The sequence below is a fragment of the Zootermopsis nevadensis genome, unplaced genomic scaffold (genome assembly GCF_977971745.1).
Source record: "Zootermopsis nevadensis isolate Lab colony 2312 unplaced genomic scaffold, Znev_1.0 Znev_ptg000023l, whole genome shotgun sequence".
Classification (NCBI taxonomy): domain Eukaryota; kingdom Metazoa; phylum Arthropoda; class Insecta; order Blattodea; family Termopsidae; genus Zootermopsis; species Zootermopsis nevadensis.
The window spans coordinates 6,168,324-6,188,772 of record NW_028259155.1 but is presented as its reverse complement, the minus strand read 5'-3'; the positions used below and the strand labels follow the sequence as shown (position 1 = coordinate 6,188,772).

The following is a 20,449-nucleotide window of genomic DNA, read 5'->3' as shown; positions in this document are numbered from 1 at the left end:
ATCTCAGGTATTAAATTCATCCATCACCCTCGAAATAGTTCCCCTGGGAGTGAACACAACGACCCCAGCTCCGCTGCCAAGCCTGGAAGCATCCCTGTAAATCTTTCTTTGTCAGCCTGTCAAGCACCATCTGCGATTCTGCCTGAATCTCTTGCCAAAGACTCGCCAAAACGGCTACGGAAACCTATGAAATGCTAAAGCAAGCATTTGGGGAGTCCGCGATGGGTCGTGCACAAACTTTTGTGTGGCATTCACGTTTTAAAAATGGCCGAACCTCTGTCGATGATGACGAGCGTTCTGGACGACCATCTTCGAGCACAACGCCCGAAAATGTTACGAAGATTCGGCAGGCCATTCACGAAGATCGACGTCGTACCATCAACGACTTGTGCCACATTGTTGGGATAGGCTATGGGACCTGTCAGCTGATTCTAAAGGAAGAACTCCACATGTGACGCATCCTGTCTGAGGACCAGAAGCAGAATCGACTTCTCGTTTGTCAGGAGCTCAAAGATCTTGCAAGAACCGATCCCAACTTCCTTTCTAAGCTCCGTGTGACTTCTTCCTCTTCCCAAAGGTGAAAATTCAGCTAAAGGGAAGGAGATTTGAGACGATAGAAGAGATTCAGGCAGAATCGCAGATGGTGCTTGACAGGCTGACAAAGAAAGATTTCCAGGGATGCTTCCAGGCTTGGCAGCGGCGCTGGGATCGTTGTGTTCACTCCCAGGGGAACTACTTCGAGGGTGATGGATGAATTTAATACCTGAGATAAGTGTACGGGTTTTTATACGCGCAGTTTGGAAACTTTCCGATCGCACCTCGTATCATGTAAATTTAGCGTAATGTTTGTATCGTTTTTCGTCTGTTGTCCTTTATGACTAGAACTTATACTAAATTATCGCAACGATAAATCGATAGTAGCTTATATCGATAATCACGGTCGACGTGTCTGGCTGGAGGGATGTGTAGTTTGTTTGCTTGCATATGTTTATGGTATAATTTTCTGCGATAGTGTCGACGGTTCGATGCAAGGTCTTTTTCTTCTTCAAAATATTGGTACTATAATAGTTACTAAGCTGGTCAATAAATTCTCTGCGTTTGTGGAAAAAATAAGTTTATTAAGTTACAGTGTACTTAAAATATCGCCATTGTACACTGCCGTGAGCCATTTTATTCCACTTGGCACCTCACAACCTTATCGTAAACGAAGCATTTTAATATTATCCTGCCATCTACGCCTTGTTCTTCCAAGTGGCCTCTTTCTTTGGGATTATCATACCAGAAACTCTTGGTTGTTTGTGATAATCACGACATATTGGTTTAATACGTTCAGGGGATGAGGCAGAAAGCTTTAGCCTCAAACTGGAGAACCACCTCTTATCGGCTGTCCTCAGTTGATTATTTAACATACTCGCAAATGACTTCTCATTTCTGGAGGTCTTCCTTTTCTTCGCCGAATGAGAAGTAGCAGTGGGGATAGTAAACTCTAATAGACACCCAGAAGAATGACTTGCTACTGTATAAAACGTCCAGGTTTGATTCCCTGCAGGAGCATATATTTTTCATTATCACTAATTTTCATACCAAGGCCCAGTACAGAAGTTTATAATTTATGACGTTTTCGAGGCGTGGTGTTTCTGGGGTTGGGGGACGTGTTGTTTGTATGAAAAACTTTTTTTTTAACGAAATATGGAGAAACATTTTTAAAATCCTTTGCTTGGTTGAGGCAATCTAGTTGTAACTTAAATAGGGTGATTTACGATCATCTTACCTGAAATTAATCGCTAAATAATGGATAATATATTTAACGAAATCGCAGAGAAGTCTGTGGCTGTAACAACGAACGATGAAAGATACATTTTCTGTTTCATCAGTAACTAATTTACGTGTAAATGTATACAGAGCCAGCCTTCGAAACGCGGAAACAAAGGAATTATTCTCATCATAGCAGTGTTCTGTCACAAGCCTTAGAATCCTTGATGATTCAGGACTGAAATTGCAGGATGTGATTTTTTTTAAATTACCATGCCTCAGAAACTGAGTAGCTGCATGGGGCAGAGTCCTCGAGAAGCTGATATAGCGTTCATCTAGTTAAGAAACTGTCCTTCATAGATGGAGCCTGAAGTTTTATTACCGTGTTCATACTCAGGAATATTCTACGAGCGAATGACAGATGAAGGTAGATATTGAGATGCTGCGATCTGGTGACCAAACTCGGAACTATCGATAAGTTCGGATTTAATGCTACGATATTTGCGCGTTGCAAAGAAGGGATGAGAATGTTATGTGTACTCAGCTACGGAATGCACTTCCCGAGGTTGGTAACCGTGGTTATGAAGCTTCTGTTATGCAAATTTCTTTGACTTATCACTTCGATCTTGGGTATAAATATTCTCCCCAGCTACGAGTATTTAATACAGCGTCGTAAAATAATCGAAACAAAATATCCTCGCGTACAATTTCTGGTTTCGATTTGTTTGTTTATTTCGCTTAAATGTGCCCTTTGGCATTTCAGTAATTTTGTATTAACCATTAGATTCATGTCTATAACATCGAATAACCAACCTTAGGCATTGATATAGTGGTGTTTAATAATAAAATATTTATTATACCAATATCTGAAAACGGACCGCCACGGTGGTCTAGCGGTTAGAACGCTGGCCTTGTAATCCTGGGGTCTCGGGTTCGATTCCCGGCGGTGCCCGAATTTATAACTTGTGTTGGACAATGCCGTGGTCTGGGCAACACGGAGTTTTCCTCCGGGGGCTTCCCCGGTTTCTCCGTGGCATCTCATTCACACACAGAAGAAGGCAATGGCAAACCACTTCTGGATCATCTGCCAAGAACGTATATGAACAGGTCCCAGTCCGAGAAAACAATGGAAGGATCCTGTTCATATGGGCCTGTCGTCACACAGAAAACTAAATAATAATAAGATGAGGTGGTCTAGCGGTTAGAACGCTGGGCTTGTAATCCTGGGGTCTCGGGTTCGATTCCCGGCGGTGCCCGAATTTATAACTTGTGTTGGGCAAGGCCGTGGTCTAGGCAACACGGAGTTTTCCTCCGGGGGCTTCCCCGGTTTCTCCGTGGCATCCCAACAATTACTCCATTCACACACAGAAGAAGGCAATGGCAAACCACTTCTGGATCATCTGCCAAGAACGTATATGAACAGGTCCCAGTCCGAGAAAAGGATGGAAAGATCCTGTTCATATGGACCCGTCGTCAGACAGAACACTAAATAAATAAATAATAAATCTGAAAACAAAAGATCCTGCTTTCTAGAACGGGAAATAAAATACTCTTCAGGTTATATTTGTGCATTTGCAAAGTCTGCCTTCAAAGCCGACGTTCAAATATACGCATAGGCCTACACTTTACGGTTAAACAAAGAGTGTTTTTCGTTGAGGTTCGTTGATCAAAGACAACGCACAGGGCAGCTGAGCCTACATAAAATGTTATACTTTCAACCCACACACAAAGAAAATAAAAAATGGTAAAATATTTTCAGCTGTGAAACTTTGCATCTTTTTTGACTCGCAAATATTTAAGGTAAATTCGATTTGACCATTCTTTAAGGAGAAAATATATAGAGACACCTAATCGTATCTCAAAACGTATCATAATTTTATTTATTTAGTTTATTGATATTAATGTAAGTCCTCTCAAAAATATATAACGCATAACAGTGAAAATAACACTGAGAGTACAAATTGTCTCTTGCGTGTGTTATTTAAGAGATTAAAGTGTCCTGAAATTGTTTGCATTGATTGTGAAGATTGTTGTAGATGTTCGTGTAAGGTTAGTCTAATGTTTATGTAGTCAGAAGATTAGTAAGTTGTTAAAATGCACATGAAAAGGCTCTAAGAAAAACGGGTTTTTTCAGTGGAATTTAAGAAAAACCTGAGGGAAAGAGGAGTCCATTTTCTGGTGTCACTGCAGTCGGAAAGAACTAGAAATTCCTGCTGGTTTAACAGAAAAAATGGTCTACTGACAACTCTTATTGGAATTAAAAGGGTTTTCGCATGTGTTTCGTTTAAAGACGGCGTTATAGGTGTGTAAAAGCGACGTGTAATAAAATCCAAACAACAGATGGGAGCGTGTTTCAAATTATATGTTTTATACTAATAAACACGTTACATATTTTCTCTTTGTAAAACGAATTAATATACGTAATTTTTTTAAGTTTAGGACAAGAGTAATGCAGCTGTTTATAGAAGATTGTCATTCTTTCAGATAAGAGAAAATGTTTTCAAGGATAATTAACGTGCCTTTCTGAATTATTTTACAAAATCACACATTTCTATAGAATTGCGTGATAGTATGTAATTTATGTTTTTCGCTAAGTAACGTTAGGGTAATCAGATCAAAAAGGAGATGATTACGCATGGCAGATATGAGAAATACGTAGACAATATTTGTCGAAATTCTCAAAGAAAGAGACAGCTTGGGCACCTATGCATAGATGAGAGGACAATATTAAAATGGATATTGCAGAACCAGAATATAAGAGTGTCGACTAGATTAAACTGGCTATTGATAGGAATCAGTGGCCCTCTTTAGTGGCCAAGGTAATAGACCATCAGGTTCCATAAGCTTCTGGTAATTTCTTGAGCATCTGTTGTGATTCTCTATTCGTGAGGCTTCTTAATCTGGTCTGTATGTTTTAGCCTAGGTTTTCTCGACTCATATTTTAATGAGTGATATATACTGATCTACGTGAATGTTCTTTGATGGAAATTTTTCGATGCTGAAGCTGTAAGTTCTCAGAAATATCGGACTAATTATCCAATAACATACATCATTACAGACCAGAATACTAAACGTGATAATATTGCTAGTATTACCTTTGTTTGTATGGGCGTGAATCGTCATCTTTGGTGATGAGAGACCTGATAGAGACCCAAGATGGCTGTCTTTGGGTTGTTGCACCGTGTAGTCTGGTAGAAGTCTACCAGACTACACGGCGTATAAGACAGTCATCTTCAGACTCACCTCCGTGAAAACCTCAAATCCTATTCAGAAAGAGCCTCTATTGGAAAACGATGAGCTTAAAGTAATATTTGTTTAAACTTGATGTAACTTTTCTATTGGAAAAATTACGTAATGGAGATTTCTTAAGTTGTATTCCTCATCTATGTAGTTTTACCAGTGTGAGTAATACGAGGGTTACTTCAAAAGTCATGGCAACTAATTTTTGGGGGGCAAACGCGTTATATTGAAGAAAGTTCAAAATATACATATGAAAGGGCACGATATACTCCTCCGATTGGCGTAGTCAGATCAATTGTGATTTAAAAAAATTCAATGTCAGTTAAATCAGAATTCTTACATTAAGACTAGCAACCTTCAAAGTAGTCTCCGAGTGTATCAAGTACTCGCTGCCAACGAATACCATCGGCTTCACCATCTCCAAATCTTGCCATCTCGCGCCGAACTGCGTTGGAAATGTCCTCTCGTGTACGAAAGCGTTCCCCTCGCAATGGCTGCTTCAATTTGGGTATTAAGTCATAGTCACATGGCGAAAGGTCGGGTGAATATGGACGATGGTCACAATTGAATTTCTCGAGGATTAAAGAATGAGAAAAAGGTCATTCCGTAATTTGCCTTTTTCCTTGGCTACTATACCCACACCCGTTCACACTTACCTGATCTGACTACGCCAATCGGAGGAGTATATCGTGCCCTTTCATATGTATATTTTGAACTTTCTTCGATATAACGTGTTTGCCCCCAAAAAATTAGTTACCATGACTTTTGAAGCAACCCTCGTATAATGATCAATGTTCGTCATACTTGTGTGCACTGTTATTATAATAGTTGCCATGGTAACGCTGCTAAGCTGTTTTCGACCTCATGGGATAATGATTATACGACTATATCTCATACCGAAGCCATAATACTGTTAAGGGATTTCTGTCTTGTGACGTACTTTGTTGAAAGTTGTTTTAGATCCATTGGAGGCCAAAATGTAAATCTACAGACATTCGAGCTGTTATAGAAAGGAAACCCTAATAGGTGGCTCACGTTCCATGCTCAAAACTTGATTCTGCAAAAGGCTTATGCTAAATATAATTCTACCAAAATATTTTTTGAGGGAAAAATTTCATTTTTTTTTCATCGTAGGAACGTACAAGACTTGCATTCTCAAGAATGATTAATTTAGATACATATTAATTGTCATCCTTCAGAGATTTTAAACATAAATTTTCATTCAAACACATTCTTATAAATGAAAGTACCGCGTAAATATTTAATTATTTTTCTCGGAATTCCGCTGTTTAATACACTTCAAAATTCAACTAATTTGGAGTGTAACTAACTTGGCGAGGAGGATCGGACTCAACTGCTGCTTTTATTCATATAGGAAGAGCGTCTAAAATCCTGACAAGTACAGGATAAGTCAAAAGTAGCTGCACAGCTTTGGAGAACTGTAACCGTGTTACCTGCAGCCAAAATGTGCCGATATCAGCAGATATCTGTAGAGCGTAACATCAAGTTTCGTTTGTTTGTTGTAGTTCTTCACATTGCCGCTGAGAGCGCTTGTGAATTGTGGAAAACAAAATGGAGACTTATAGTGGCGAGGAAAGAGTACAATGTGTGTTCTGGGTCGAACAAACGAATCCCCTTCCGTAATTCTCTAAGATCGTTGGGTAAGGGTGAGTGTTAAACGTGATCCTTAATGTATCCCCCCAGGAAAAAATCTGCTGGTGTGAGATCCGGTGAACGTGGTGGCCAAGCGATTGAACCAGCTCGCCTAATCCACCGACCTGGGAAGTGGAGATCCAAATGTGCTCTTGACATCTGTATGGAAGTGAGGAGGTGCACCATCTTGCTGAAATCGAGCTGCATTCTTCGTTTTTTCGAACCAGAACACACAATGTGCTCTTTCCTCGCCACTATAAGTCTCCATTTTGTTTTCCACAATTCACAAGCGCTCTCAGCGGCAATGTGAAGAACTACAACAAACAAACGAAACTTGAGTTTATGCTCTACAGATATCTGCTGATATCAGCACATTTTGACTGCAGGTAACACGGTTACAGTTATCCAAAGCTGTGCAGCTACTTTTGACTTACCCTGTATATTCGAAAAACTAATTACTCTATAAAATAATGTAATGAATGTTGTTGTGTTTAGGGATAATAATTTTTTTAATAATTTTCGACGTGACGTATCGAATTATCGATCCTATGATGACCTTTTGGGCAAAAAGATATTGATAAATGTAAGCATATGACGAATTTAGCGACAGTAACGCTGCGGGCCCTCTGCTTTCAGATATAATATCCAATGTGCGTCACATTTTACTGTACGAGTGTGTCGTTCATGCTGTGTGGGAAAATTTTAAATTAAGTGGCGCCTGTGGTGGGATCTGGCGCAGGAATCTGGCTTCATCGTCATGAAGATGTTTTCATGTTTAATTTATTTCGCTAACAATTTTTATACATTTTATACTTTTAATGAAATTTGCAAAGATAATAGTGCAATACTGGTTTTCCCGATAGATTATGAGAACTCAGTATTGTTAAATTCTTTTAAAACGGAGATTTTAGAGTATTTGACTTTCTTCTAGCTCTCCATTTTTTATAAAAACACAACTTCGCCGTTTGCGTGGGTCGCGTTGTTGAAGACGCCCGCGAACAATAGAACAGCGATGTGCGAAGTTAAAAATTTATGGGAGAAAATGAGGTTATGGTAGTCAGACACACAAACCACGATATGTAATAAGTATAATTAACGATTAATAAACATGAAAGTATTGGTTTTAGTATTAAAATTTAAATATTTAAAAATAACCGTCAATCACAATAAAATTAAAAGATTAAAAGATTAAAATATCATATTATGTTCCCTATCGAGTACTCGATTTACATATGGAACTTACACAACATATTATTAAAAAATTTACTTCACAGTCCATATACGAACTTCGACATCAATACGTAATACGAAATTAACATATTTGCGACCTGGGATACCACAACAAATGGTACTACAACGAATGGTGAATCAATATAAAGGACAAAACATCAGAAGAAAAATCATTAAAAATCATTAAAATCGTAAAAAGTAATTCAGTAAAGAGTTTATATATAATACACCAGAAGATGGCTACATTTAGCCGAAACATGTTGTGTAAGTTCCATATGTAAATCGAGTATTCGATAGGGAACATAATATGATATTTTAATTTTTTAATCTTTTAATTTTATTGTGATTGACGGTTATTTTTAAATATTTAAATTTTAATACTATTAATTCACAATATGACGCATCTACAATACCTTATTGGTTTTAGTGTTTCTTTGGATGACGTCAGCTTTCTTTGCTGTTAGCTGTCATAGTGTTTCGAACACAAGGTTAAAAATGAGTTGTAAAAATTGCTAAAATTACAGTCGCATCACATTCGTTGTGGCATGATATCTACGTAGCTAGTGAGACAGTCGGGCAGAAGATTTATTGCCATATGTTGCCACGGCGGTGAATAATATGAAATATATTTGACGTCACATCCTCTAGTTTTTTGGAAGATGAATTTATTGGTATATAGTAAATTTTGCAATATACCAACATTCACGTTTCAGTTCGGAGATTGAGTGTCTTTCTGTAGTTTACATTATTCATGAAGACTTTGTATCAATACACGTATAGGCCCCTTAAAAAATTAGTACCAAAAATATTTTCGCCGGTGATAGATATTTTTTTAATAATTCTTTAATTAGTCTCATAGTATTTTTTGTAATGAACATAATTTGGGGCTAATTATAAAATGGTTATGACTATGGTATGTTATAATTCGTATTACTGTGTTTCCACATTTTTTCAGTCGTCCAGTATTTGCATGAACTTACGATTAAAATTATCTGTTTCTAACGGAAACAAATGATTAAGTGCTCACCACCTTAGGACTTAAATAGATCCTATTTTTTAAACTCTGTGCTCCGTTCGTAAGACTAAATAACTAATGAAGTACAGAACACCAATAGAAGTTATTATAATTTTAAGTGTTTTCTTATTTTGTCCTATTCTCTCATTCTTAATTTATGTTATAAAGACACACCGTGTTTATGTTTCCACGAGTATGTGTGTCCAGTTTTCGCGTACCTCAACTTTTTAACCTCGTTCGTGAATGGAATAGTCCAGATTCCTTTAACATTAGAAAATTAGCCTTTCTGCAGACGAGGACCGTCCTTAATTTAATAGAATAAATTAAGTGGTAAGCGTTCAATTTATAAAGCGATAACTGTTACTATAATAGAAAAGACGTTGTATGTCACTTTCTTTCGTAGTTTCAGTAGACATTATTGATCAACGAGAAAAAATACCTCATTTACGAGTTTTCCAAAATAAATAAGTAATCTAATTATTTCAGCACAGTTTATTTTAAGGAAAATTAAGGCGAGAAACAGACGCTTTATCTTGTATTTACGATGTGGATAAATATGTTATACAAATGTTTTAAACTTTGATACCAACATATGTTATTGAATTAATTTAAGTTGTTCATAAACCACTATACTTGTTCCTTTCTGTTTGTGTATAATAGAAATTCGGACAACAAATAAACCACTAAATATACATGAAATAATTTTATGCACCATTTCTGAACGTTTTCAGATATGAACTCTGCAAATCCGTTTTATGTGAATGCATACAAACATCGTATTTATTTTCATATGACTCCTACTGTGAAGAATTGAAACTAATAAATAAAACTGAAAATACACGTAGGCCTGAAAATAGGTGAAACGTAATATTCCAGTTTCAATGATCCTCATTACAGAGTATATCATACGATCCGTGTCCCAGGGGAAGCTGATTTTATGTTCCCATTAGCACACCGAACACGCCTACGCGAGGCACTGAGGCTCTACACCCACACGACGCTCTCTGACATTACGGTACCACACCCACGGCCAGAGCTGCCTTTTCGCTATGCGTCCCGTTCGCACTAACGAATCCCAGAACTGATTTCTCTCCAGTGATTATTAACAAAAAAGTTGTCAGTGGAACCACGGTTCCGGAGAATTTGACGTAAATACGTCTTTACGGAAAGGAAGTTTATATATTGGTTTTATTCTAAATATTTCCTTTATACATGCTTTACAATTGAGTAAAGTTTGATTAAGACTTTGCTTATTTAACTTGAATTAGTTACGCTTAAGATGGGTCTGTGATAGCTGAATGTAATGTAATGAAATGTAATGTAATGTAAAGTAATGTAATGTAAGATAAGGTAATGTTTTATAGGTAACAACAATTCCGAGTAAACACGACGTTCCGTAGGTACACTTGTTACAGTTTTTCGTTTCCCTTTTTCGTTACACTTTTTTGAAGAATGACCCTTCCTTATAGACGTATTTACGTCAAAAAGAAAAATTGACAGTGGAACCACGGTTCCCTAGTTAACGTTGAATAACGTTTAACTGTAGAATTATATTTGTACCGAAATAAAATTTTATTTACACATTAATGTATACCTTTACATCTGATCTATACGTGACGTCATCCACCGACAGCTTATCTACGTGTTGCGTCATGTACTCAACACACCCACTCTAGAACCGTTCTTTGTTACAAAATAAATGGCAAAAACTCCGAAACAGTAAGAGTTAGCTGAAATCTTTTTGCAAATTTGAAAAGCTCGTGTTTATTTACGTATTTCACTCGCAATATGTCCAGATCTAACTCTTACGCTTTAGACGTGGCAAGCGGTTGAAGGAACGAGGGTGTAGTTATTACATGTTTTGGGTAATTATTTAAACAATGTGTAAAATATGCATTATAGAATAAAGTAAACATCATGAAGAAAAAGCCCTTTATTTACTCTTTAATTTACATATAGGTTTATGTTCTCTATCTGACATAGGTCTCGAGTTATTGGCGTTTGAAGAAGTTACACACCAGCGTTACCTTGCATCTTACAGTTTCAGTCGAGTGTAACCGTGATTTTATAAACGTTATTCAACGTTAAAAGTGCTTAAATCCTGTAGTCTGCAAAATATTCATATGTCTCTTAACGAATGGGGAAGTTACATTATCAGATAGTAAACCAAAAATATTTGCATGGAAACATATAATTTTAATACCGAGTCCAGTCCAAGGCTTCTGCTAGTTAAGAAGAAACATTTTGGCTGAAAGTCTCCACATTGGTTATAGGCGCACGGCCTGGTATTTGCATTAGAACTGAGGAAGAACATGGAGGACATCGTGGTAGCGGAGTAGGGCTACACGTTTTAAGGGCTGTGTCGTTATGGTAGGCCGGATGGGTTATTTTGAAGTAGCGCGATGTTTTTGATAAAGAGGCCACATCTATTTATTAAAGAAGAATCAATCACACTCACTCTTTGAACTTCATATTTTTTTACGTGGCTGACGTATACCGATTAGGATAGCTGTGTGTCAAAGGTCACCCAAAGATACCTTGCTGTTCCGACTTACTGTATTGGGTCCCCGAAAAACTGAACTGCCTCAGGTCCTTTGGATGTATCTCGCAGTCAAAGAATACAGCCATGTTCTTTGAGGCTTTAATGACAATCCTCCAATCCCAGAGAAGTATGACGTAATACGTCGTCTGGTAACTGATGAGAGGCGATGGTATGTGGGTCGTGGCTGTGAGAATTGTGTCTTACTTGTATGTTAGGCGTGTATATGTGCCTGTTAAGGACGTTTCGGTCCTCCGGCAGTAGAAATGGTTTTCACCAGGACCTTTGTCCAAGATCGTGTCGAAGATTTCTGACACTAGTCGAATTCTCAACTACTCGTCACACAGCAGATCGTTCACGTCTGCTTCTCCTAGAACTCTAGTGAGCGGGGTGTTCTACAAGACATTGACAAGTGTCTAGAGGAGAATACATTATAGGGTGTTTTATCGGCTTAGTACGGATACCACAAACGAGCATACGGGAACTTCAGCGGAGTATTGCGTTAAAAACTTTGACAAAAATGTTACGGCGCGCTATGCTAAATGTTTCAGGACCCTGTTTTTTTTAAAACCGTTCTGGCCCAAAGCCTTGCCAAATTTCAGTCCCTTGATGGCCTGTAATACCTACGACGGACCGGTTAATCTCGGTTCACTTATGGGGCATACTCGTATGTACGCATCTCCTCATTAACTTAAACTGCCAGCTAAAACTGAGGATTACGCCTACCAGCCAGAGCGTCTACTTTCTCGGAATCTGAGAGAATTAGTCCTCCCGGCACGTGGAAAGGGGTGATGATGTTGGAACTCGCATGACCTTACCAGATATCTTCCATAATGACTGATCTGATGATTTGTACTCACAGTCTAGGGATTTCCAGCGTATTCCCACAACAGTTCGGCTAATAGCTCCCCACCTCTGAAGGCGGTTAACTTGGTCTATCAGAGTGGGAGCCTTTTTCAGGGCAAGTTTGTAACTTAATTGGCCTACGTCATAGATTACATGAGGCCCACGTGTAATGACAGATCGTCTTTAGCGAGTCTCGATATGTGCTCACTTCATGTTCTGTCGAGTCGTTTCCGACTCGTAGCGACCTCATGAACCCTGTTTCTCCACATTTCTCTGTCTTTTGTTTTTTATTTTAGTTTTTCCAGATTTAGCCATGTCAATTCTTTGATGTTCTAAGCGGACACAAATTTTGTAGACCCACAGATTAATATTATTTTCAATTCATAATCGAGATGTTAAGAAAATGCTTTGACACTTGAATTATTAAAAGTGAAATTCATTTCTTATTTCATTATGTGTTAAATTTGCCATCTTTGATTCATTATAACCTCAATGAAGCCTTAAGGATTGAGATATTAAAAAAAACATTGTGAAATATGGAATGTTTTCCATTTACAACATTCCAGTAATTCCAGCAATATGTTGAAATGATTCAAAATAAACGAATGTTAATTAAAAAATAATGAAGTCAAATTATAGCAGCACAAGACCAGGCACTAAACACTAAATATTATGCGGCCGAAATATTAAAAAAGATACAGACAGCAAATGCAGATTATATCAGTAATTTGATGAAACGACAAATCACGTTGTGGCTGGATTCCCATTGCTGGCAAAAGAGCATTATATACAACGACATGTTCGTGTCTGTACTCAGTTACATTTTAACATGTGCAGGAAATCTGGGGTAAAGCTAGAAAAGAAATATTGGTATGAACACATCCCGAGGGCAGTGGCGACAAGTCAGGATAACCAAATAACTATTTCGTGGAACTGACAAGTCAAAACAGATAGAACCATCACAAATAACAAACCAGATTTTGTAATCCGAAACAAAAATGGGACTTTTCTCTTAATTGATATAACAATACGAAACGAGAGAAATGTAATTAGGAAGGAAGCGAAGACGATCTTGGAATATAAGGACCTTCTCATTGAAATACAGCGAATGTGGAAATTGAAAGCAAAAATAATTTCAATAATTACAGGAGCAACATCCCAGGCGAACACGACATTAGGGAACTTCAGAAAACCGCCATTCTAAGAATATCATACATCATTCGAAAGACGCTCATGTAAAATATATAACCACGTACCACGTATTAAAAAAACAAAATCTGTTTGAGAGTTAGCTGCTGCAGTATCTATTTCAGGGGCAAGGTTTGTCTCAGGTACATAGAATTAAATACCCTGCAAAATGTTGAGTAGTTGGAATAATATTAATAAAAATTCAATTAAATCCATTTATTTAAATGCTTGACAACAGCCAGGTAAGGCCAATAACAGTCAAGCACTGAACAACAGTACAGGATTAAATATAATAAATAATTAAATTCATTTCAATAATAATAATAATAATAAAAGTAAAACATTGCAAATACAAAAACAAAAAAACAAATGAAACTTAATATATAAATGTACCATATTGAACAATATTTCACAAGTAAATTGGCTAAACACGATACCTAAGTAATATAATTCAATTCAATAATTCTAAATAAAAACATTAAACAATAAAAAAGCAGAATAATAATTATTCAATTCATTTATTGAATAATATTTCACAAGTAAATGGGTTAAATACGATACCTAAGTAATATAATTCAATTCATAATTATTCAATTAAATTAAATTAATTTATTTACGTGTTTGCCAACAGCAAGAAGCCAATAACAGGCAAACACTGATAATACATACAATAATAATGAAAAATATTACACAAACAGATTAACTAATCTTATGCATGTACAATATTAAATATAACAGCCAAATACAGGGAAGCCCAAAATAGAAACAATATTATACACAAAGCAAAATAAATGAAGAAATATAAATAAAAGCAAATAATCCACCTAGGGAACACTAATATAATTGTAAAACGTTAAACAAATATAAAAAACAGATAACGAAGCTAGATCATCTATGAGACACCTATCTAGATCATTTCCCTTATTGAGAACGTGTCCTCAAGGGAGACAAAGTTTATGCTAAATACGTCCAAAGATTTACATACGTCATTTGCAGTGGTGACGCACCTCGCTGAAGGACTATGCCTTAGTGCACTGCTCACATTAAAAGTAGACAATTCTCTTATTTGCCTCGCTGGCACACGTAAACCAACAGCGTCCACAATGGAATGGCAATTTATTTTGCCCTTAAATACATTAACAAGAAATAACGCATCTAGATGTCGTCGTCTGGAATAAAGTGTTCTCAGATTTAAAGTAGATAGGATCAGTTCATATTTTCGGGGGATATTAAACTGGAAAAATCGGTAATTGCATACTGGCAAATTTTCTTTGAATATTTTCTAATTTATTAGAATCTGTCTGTGGAAGATTATTCCATACGACCGAGGCATACTCAAGCTTTGACCTAATTAAAGCATTATATAAAACAACAAGGCTGTCTAGAGAGGAAAAATTACTAGTAATAAAACGAATAAGCCCTAAGGTTCTTAGTGCCTGGGAATGAACACAATTTACATGACAGTGAAAATACAGTTTACTGTCTAACAAGACACCAAGATCATTCATACAATTAGTACGCAAGATTAAAAAGTCACTAACAATGTAATTAAAATGGATGCTGTTGGTTTTACGTGTGAACGATATAATTTTGGTTTTCTCAATGTTAAGTTCCATATTGTTATCATCACACCACTCATGTACGGAAACGATATCTGCTTGAAGAGCTCTGCAGTCATGCACAGATTTAATATCGCGATATAGTTTCAAGTCATCAGCAAATAAGATAAATTTAGAATACTTAATTTTGTCGCAAAGGTCGTTAATAAAAATATTAAATAAGAGAGGTCCCAAGGTAGAGCCTTGTGGAACTCCAGATAACACCGCGTAGAAAGAAGACGACCGTCCTAAAATGCGAACAAAGGCAGATCTGGATGATAAATAACTTTGGAGAAGATAGTCCAAATTTATTTAGCTTTCTCAAAAGAATAGATGAGGGACTGAATCAAAGGCCTGCCTAAGATCAAAATACACAGAGTCGATCTGTCCCTGTGAACAAATAGACGGTTGAACATTATAATAATAAAGATTTCCGTCTTCTGGGTTGTTGCACTGTGTAGAATGGTCGATGTTAACCAACGTTTCATTGCCCTGATGATGGAGGCAGTATGACCTCTGAAACGTTGGTTAACATAGACCAGACTACACAGCGCTACAACCCAGAAGACAGAAATCTTCATACTCATCGCCCTGATGATGGAGGCAGTATGACCTCTGAAACGTTGGTAAACATCTACCAGACTACACAGCGCAACAACCCAGAAGACAGAAATCTTCATACTCATCGCCCTGATGATGGAGGCAGTATGACCTCTGAAACGTTGGTTAACATCGACCATTCTACACAGTGCAATAATCCAGAACACAGAAATCTTCATCGCCCTGATGATGGAGGCAGTATGACCTCTGAAACGTTGGTTAACATAGACCAGACTACACAGCGCTACAACCCAGAAGACAGAAATCTTCATACTCATCGCCCTGATGATGGAGGCAGTATGACCTCTGAAACGTTGGTAAACATCTACCAGACTACACAGCGCAACAACCCAGAAGACAGAAATCTTCATACTCATCGCCCTGATGACGGAGGCAGTATGACCTCTGAAACGTTGGTTAACATCGACCATTCTACACAGTGCAATAATCCAGAACACAGAAATCTTCATCGCCCTGATGATGGAGGCAGTATGACCTCTGAAACGTTGGTAAACATCTACCAAACTACACAGCGCAACAACCCAGAAGACAGAAATCTTCATACTCATCGCCCTGATGATGGAGGCAGTATGACCTCTGAAACGTTGGTAAACATCTACCAGACTACACAGCGCAACAACCCAGAAGACAGAAATCTTCATACTCATCGCCCTGATGATGGAGGCAGTATGACCTCTGAAACGTTGATTAACATCGACCAGACTACACAGCGCAACAACCCAGAAGACAGAAATCTTCATACTCATCGCCCTGATGATGGAGGCAGTATGACCTCTGAAACGTTGGTTAACATCGACCATTCTACACAGCGCAACAACCCAGAAGACAGAAATCTTCATACTCATCGCCCTGATGACGGAGGCAGTATGACCTCTGAAACGTTGGTTAACATCGACCATTCTACACAGTGCAATAATCCAGAACACAGAAATCTTCATCGCCCTGATGATGGAGGCAGTATGACCTCTGAAACGTTGGTAAACATCTACCAAACTACACAGCGCAACAACCCAGAAGACAGAAATCTTCATACTCACCGCTGTGAGAACCTCAAGTCTTACATTATAATAATAATTTGCACCTGAAAATCAAGACACGTTTATACTCGTTCCACGCGTATGTCGCATTACGTATGGTCTGAAGCGCTGAACAGCAGTTATTAAATATTTCATTTCATCGGGTTCCTCGTGTCGGTAAAATGCATGGAATACATGAAACAATTTGACATCTTCTGAGTGAATTCGGTGCAATGTTCTTTCCAGTACTTCTCTTTGATTGTTCGTACTTAGGACAATTAACACTTTGACAACTAATAGTTTAGATCAGAATGAAGGATGGTCATTTCTGTGTTTAAGCTTAAAGCCTGTTTTGATTTTAAAAGACTTCTTCTTTTACAGAAATGCGTGATCGTGGTAAACTTGGACGAGGTGCCATTGACAGAGTTCGCATTGATGTGCCTCTAAGGTAAGCTGAAGACTTGAAGTCTTAAACTCTTCCATCGAATGTGTAGTATTTCAGGTTTCTTGTCCTTTGCAGAGAGGAACATGAAGATGGCTGTCTTCTGGGTTGGAGCTTACAGCCTTTGAAACGTCGTTAAACGTAGCTGCAATCAAGAAGAGAGCCATCTTTCATCGTATGTGTTTGTACGCTTGGCCTGGTGCCAGATTTAAAGTTTGGGTCCTTTTAATTTTAATATACACGAATTCAGCTTTCCAGCTGCGCATATCAACGTATAGACTATGGTTCTAATTTATTGACATTATCGAGTATTGAAAACATACTGTTATCATATTACAGAGGGCGCAAAGAATTCAGTGTGTAGATACGAAGACTTTTATTTATTGTCATCCAATACTGAAAGTATTACATTACAGACAACACATAATTATACCGGAGATCGGATAGTCTAACTGCACACCGAATGTCTGTGCATACTGAACAAATAATTGGACAGGAATAAACTACATAAACAGATTTTACGTACTTTATATATATATATATATATATATATATATATATATATATATATATATATAGTGTTGTGTCTGACGACAGGTCCATATGAACAGGATCCTTCCATCCTTTTCTCGGACTGGGACCTGTTCATATACGTTCTTGGCAGATGATCCAGAAGTGGTTTGCCATTGCCTTCTTCTGTGTGTGAATGGAGTAATTGTTGGGATGCCACGGAGGAAAACTCCGTGTTGCCTAGACCACGGCCTTGCCCAACACAAGTTATAAATTCGAACCCGACACCCGAGGATTACAAGGCCAGCGTTCTAACCGCTAGACCACCTCATCTTATTATTATTTAGTGTTGTGTCTGACGACAGGTCCATATGAACAGGATCCTTCCATCCTTATCTCCGACTGGGACCTGTTCATATACGTTCTTGGCAGATGATCCAGAAGTGGTTTGCCATTGCCTTCTTCTGTGTGTGAATGGAGTAATTGTTGGGATGCCACGGAGAAACCGGGGAAGCCCCCGGAGGAAAACTCCACGGCCTTGCCCAACACAAGTTATAAATTCGGGCACCGCCGGGAATCGAACCCGAGACCCCAGGATTACAAGGCCAGCGTTCTAACCGCTAGACCACCGTGGTTGACGTACCATTACAAATAAACATCTATCGCGTTTAATGTGGGAAATCTTGATACGTTTTGGCCCAAAGAAAGCTATCGTGTTGAGTAGCTCTCCGCTGTCAGAATCTTTTCTTGAAAGAAACAGAGAGCGAAATCTGTTTTCAGTAGTTCGTAAGCGGGGAAGACGGAGGTCCGTAGCATCACGCATTCTAGACCTCGTCTGTAGATGCACGTACAATGAGCTTTACGCTTTGACGATGCCCGTTTACGTGGGAGGCCGATTTGACCCAGAGTTGGTATTGACAAGTCAGCGATGAGAATAATTCGTGTCTCTGGTGAAAATATAAATCCGGTCCACTGTGTATGTCCCTGGCTGATAGATTACGATTATCGGCCCACATGTGGCACGCAAAGAATTTTAGTCTCCGACGACATGTTACAGATATTAAGTTTTATTAATTATAACTTTCTCATGAATACGTCTGTGGAAATGAAATATTTGTAATCTTAGAATACGTAGACTTATTCTCTGCTGTAACTTAATGTAACTACAACTCGGTATGTGAAATTCGAATGGGCTAAGTTTAATACGTGAATACACCAATAAGGATTTTGGACAATATATCCGAATTACTTATTATTTTAATAATACTATTTTGTCTTTTGATGTATCTATTCCATCAGGCCTGATAGTAAAAATAACTGAACGTCGCTTTAGCTACTGAGCTGGTCTAGCTCTGTATATTAGTGCAGTGTATAAATCATGGTACAGATTTTCATAACATTGCCCAATAGCCAATAAGACATTTTAAATTCTTGCGTTACACTTTTAAGCGATTTTTAAGCCGCGTTCGGTTTTGCGCGTGACCTTTTTAAGATTCCTGCATCTGATACGGGGTGTGATTATTCCGGATTGCCTTGTACAACAAAAAAACAAAGCTTAAAATTTTCCAAACTCCCGAACCGGTAATGACGTAACCGTACAGCTGGCGCCATAATTTCAGTCATTCGTAATAGCTTTGTATTTATCCGTAAGAGGCTTTTCTATGACGTCCTTTAATCACAATTACGTAGGCCAGATGTCTATTATGCAGACACCAATATGTCCGCCACATTTGAAGAATTCAATTTTATATATATATATATATATATATATATATATATATATATATATATTTTAAAATTTCCGTGTAGAATTCATACCAAAAACAATTGAAAATGGATGCCAGAATATGCAGATGGTGATATTCGAAAGGGAATATCGAATTTTTGCTAATCTGTAAAGGTCACATAGTCCAGTAGCTTGTTAACGGCTTGCGGCTGGCCATAGTCTGACTTATGACGCACTCCGAGCGATGGAAGATGCTGTCTGGACCCTTGTGTCAGAATCTAGGAATGAAGTTGCTTCGTGTGACGTCACGTTCGATCTCTAAGTGAGTCCATTCTGAGACGAATGATATGCGTGGTTGACGGTCAGAGATTCTAGACGTCTTATTAAGGATTCCTCGTCTTAAAACAGGTTATTTTATGGACTAACATACTAAATCATATTTTGATTTTACAACTTGTCATTAATGCGAATATAACATAATAATTTAACTAAGAATGTAGACATCGAGAATCGAATTCTCAAACATAATCGATATTTCACCACTGGCTTTATATCTTAGTGACTTGCCTGCGACATATCGAAATAAACTTCCAGTTCCGTTCTTTCGTAAAAATTCGTCATTCCAGTCAGAAGATTAATTAATTTTTAATCTCCTTTTTCGTCAAATTAGGCAGATATCTATGTCTTTGCTTAATAGACATCAGACTTAAATCATTGCGGTTAATGGACGTCAGAGAAAAGTGGCATAAGGCGATTACTAATGATCGGGAAGAACTTCCGGTTTGGGACTTTTTAGCGCTTGGTTTTTGTTTCAGAGTGTACATAATCTACTTTTACGCTGTGATGATTTTTCCATTAACGTTGCTTTTATTGGTATAATAATGCACTTAGTCATTTTCTGTTAGGGGGCGGATTTATAATGATTTTAACTTCTCATAAACCACACAAACACGGTCAAACCTAACCTAACATACCTTTACGAAATTATAAAAATGGATCCTACGTCCAATATACGAGGCTCGTCCACAAAGTAAGTTTCCCTGGGGCCGTTTACAGAAACAAAACACAATTTC

General features: G+C 37.8%; 1 protein-coding gene across 5 annotated transcripts in view; it reads left to right on the top strand.

Annotated features, from left to right (window-relative positions):
* Positions 1-20,449, top strand: part of LOC110834592 (uncharacterized) — an 83,611-nt gene that overhangs the window by 18,085 nt on the left and 45,077 nt on the right. For all 5 annotated transcript variants that reach the window (XR_002544646.2, XR_002544644.2, XR_002544645.2 and 2 more), the window contains exon 3: positions 17,080-17,146. Coding sequence is in view for 2 of the 5 variants with exons in the window: in XM_022073920.2 (XP_021929612.2) it covers positions 17,080-17,146 (67 nt within the window). In the remaining 3 variants the exon portion in view is untranslated. The remainder of the gene's footprint in view (positions 1-17,079; positions 17,147-20,449) is intronic.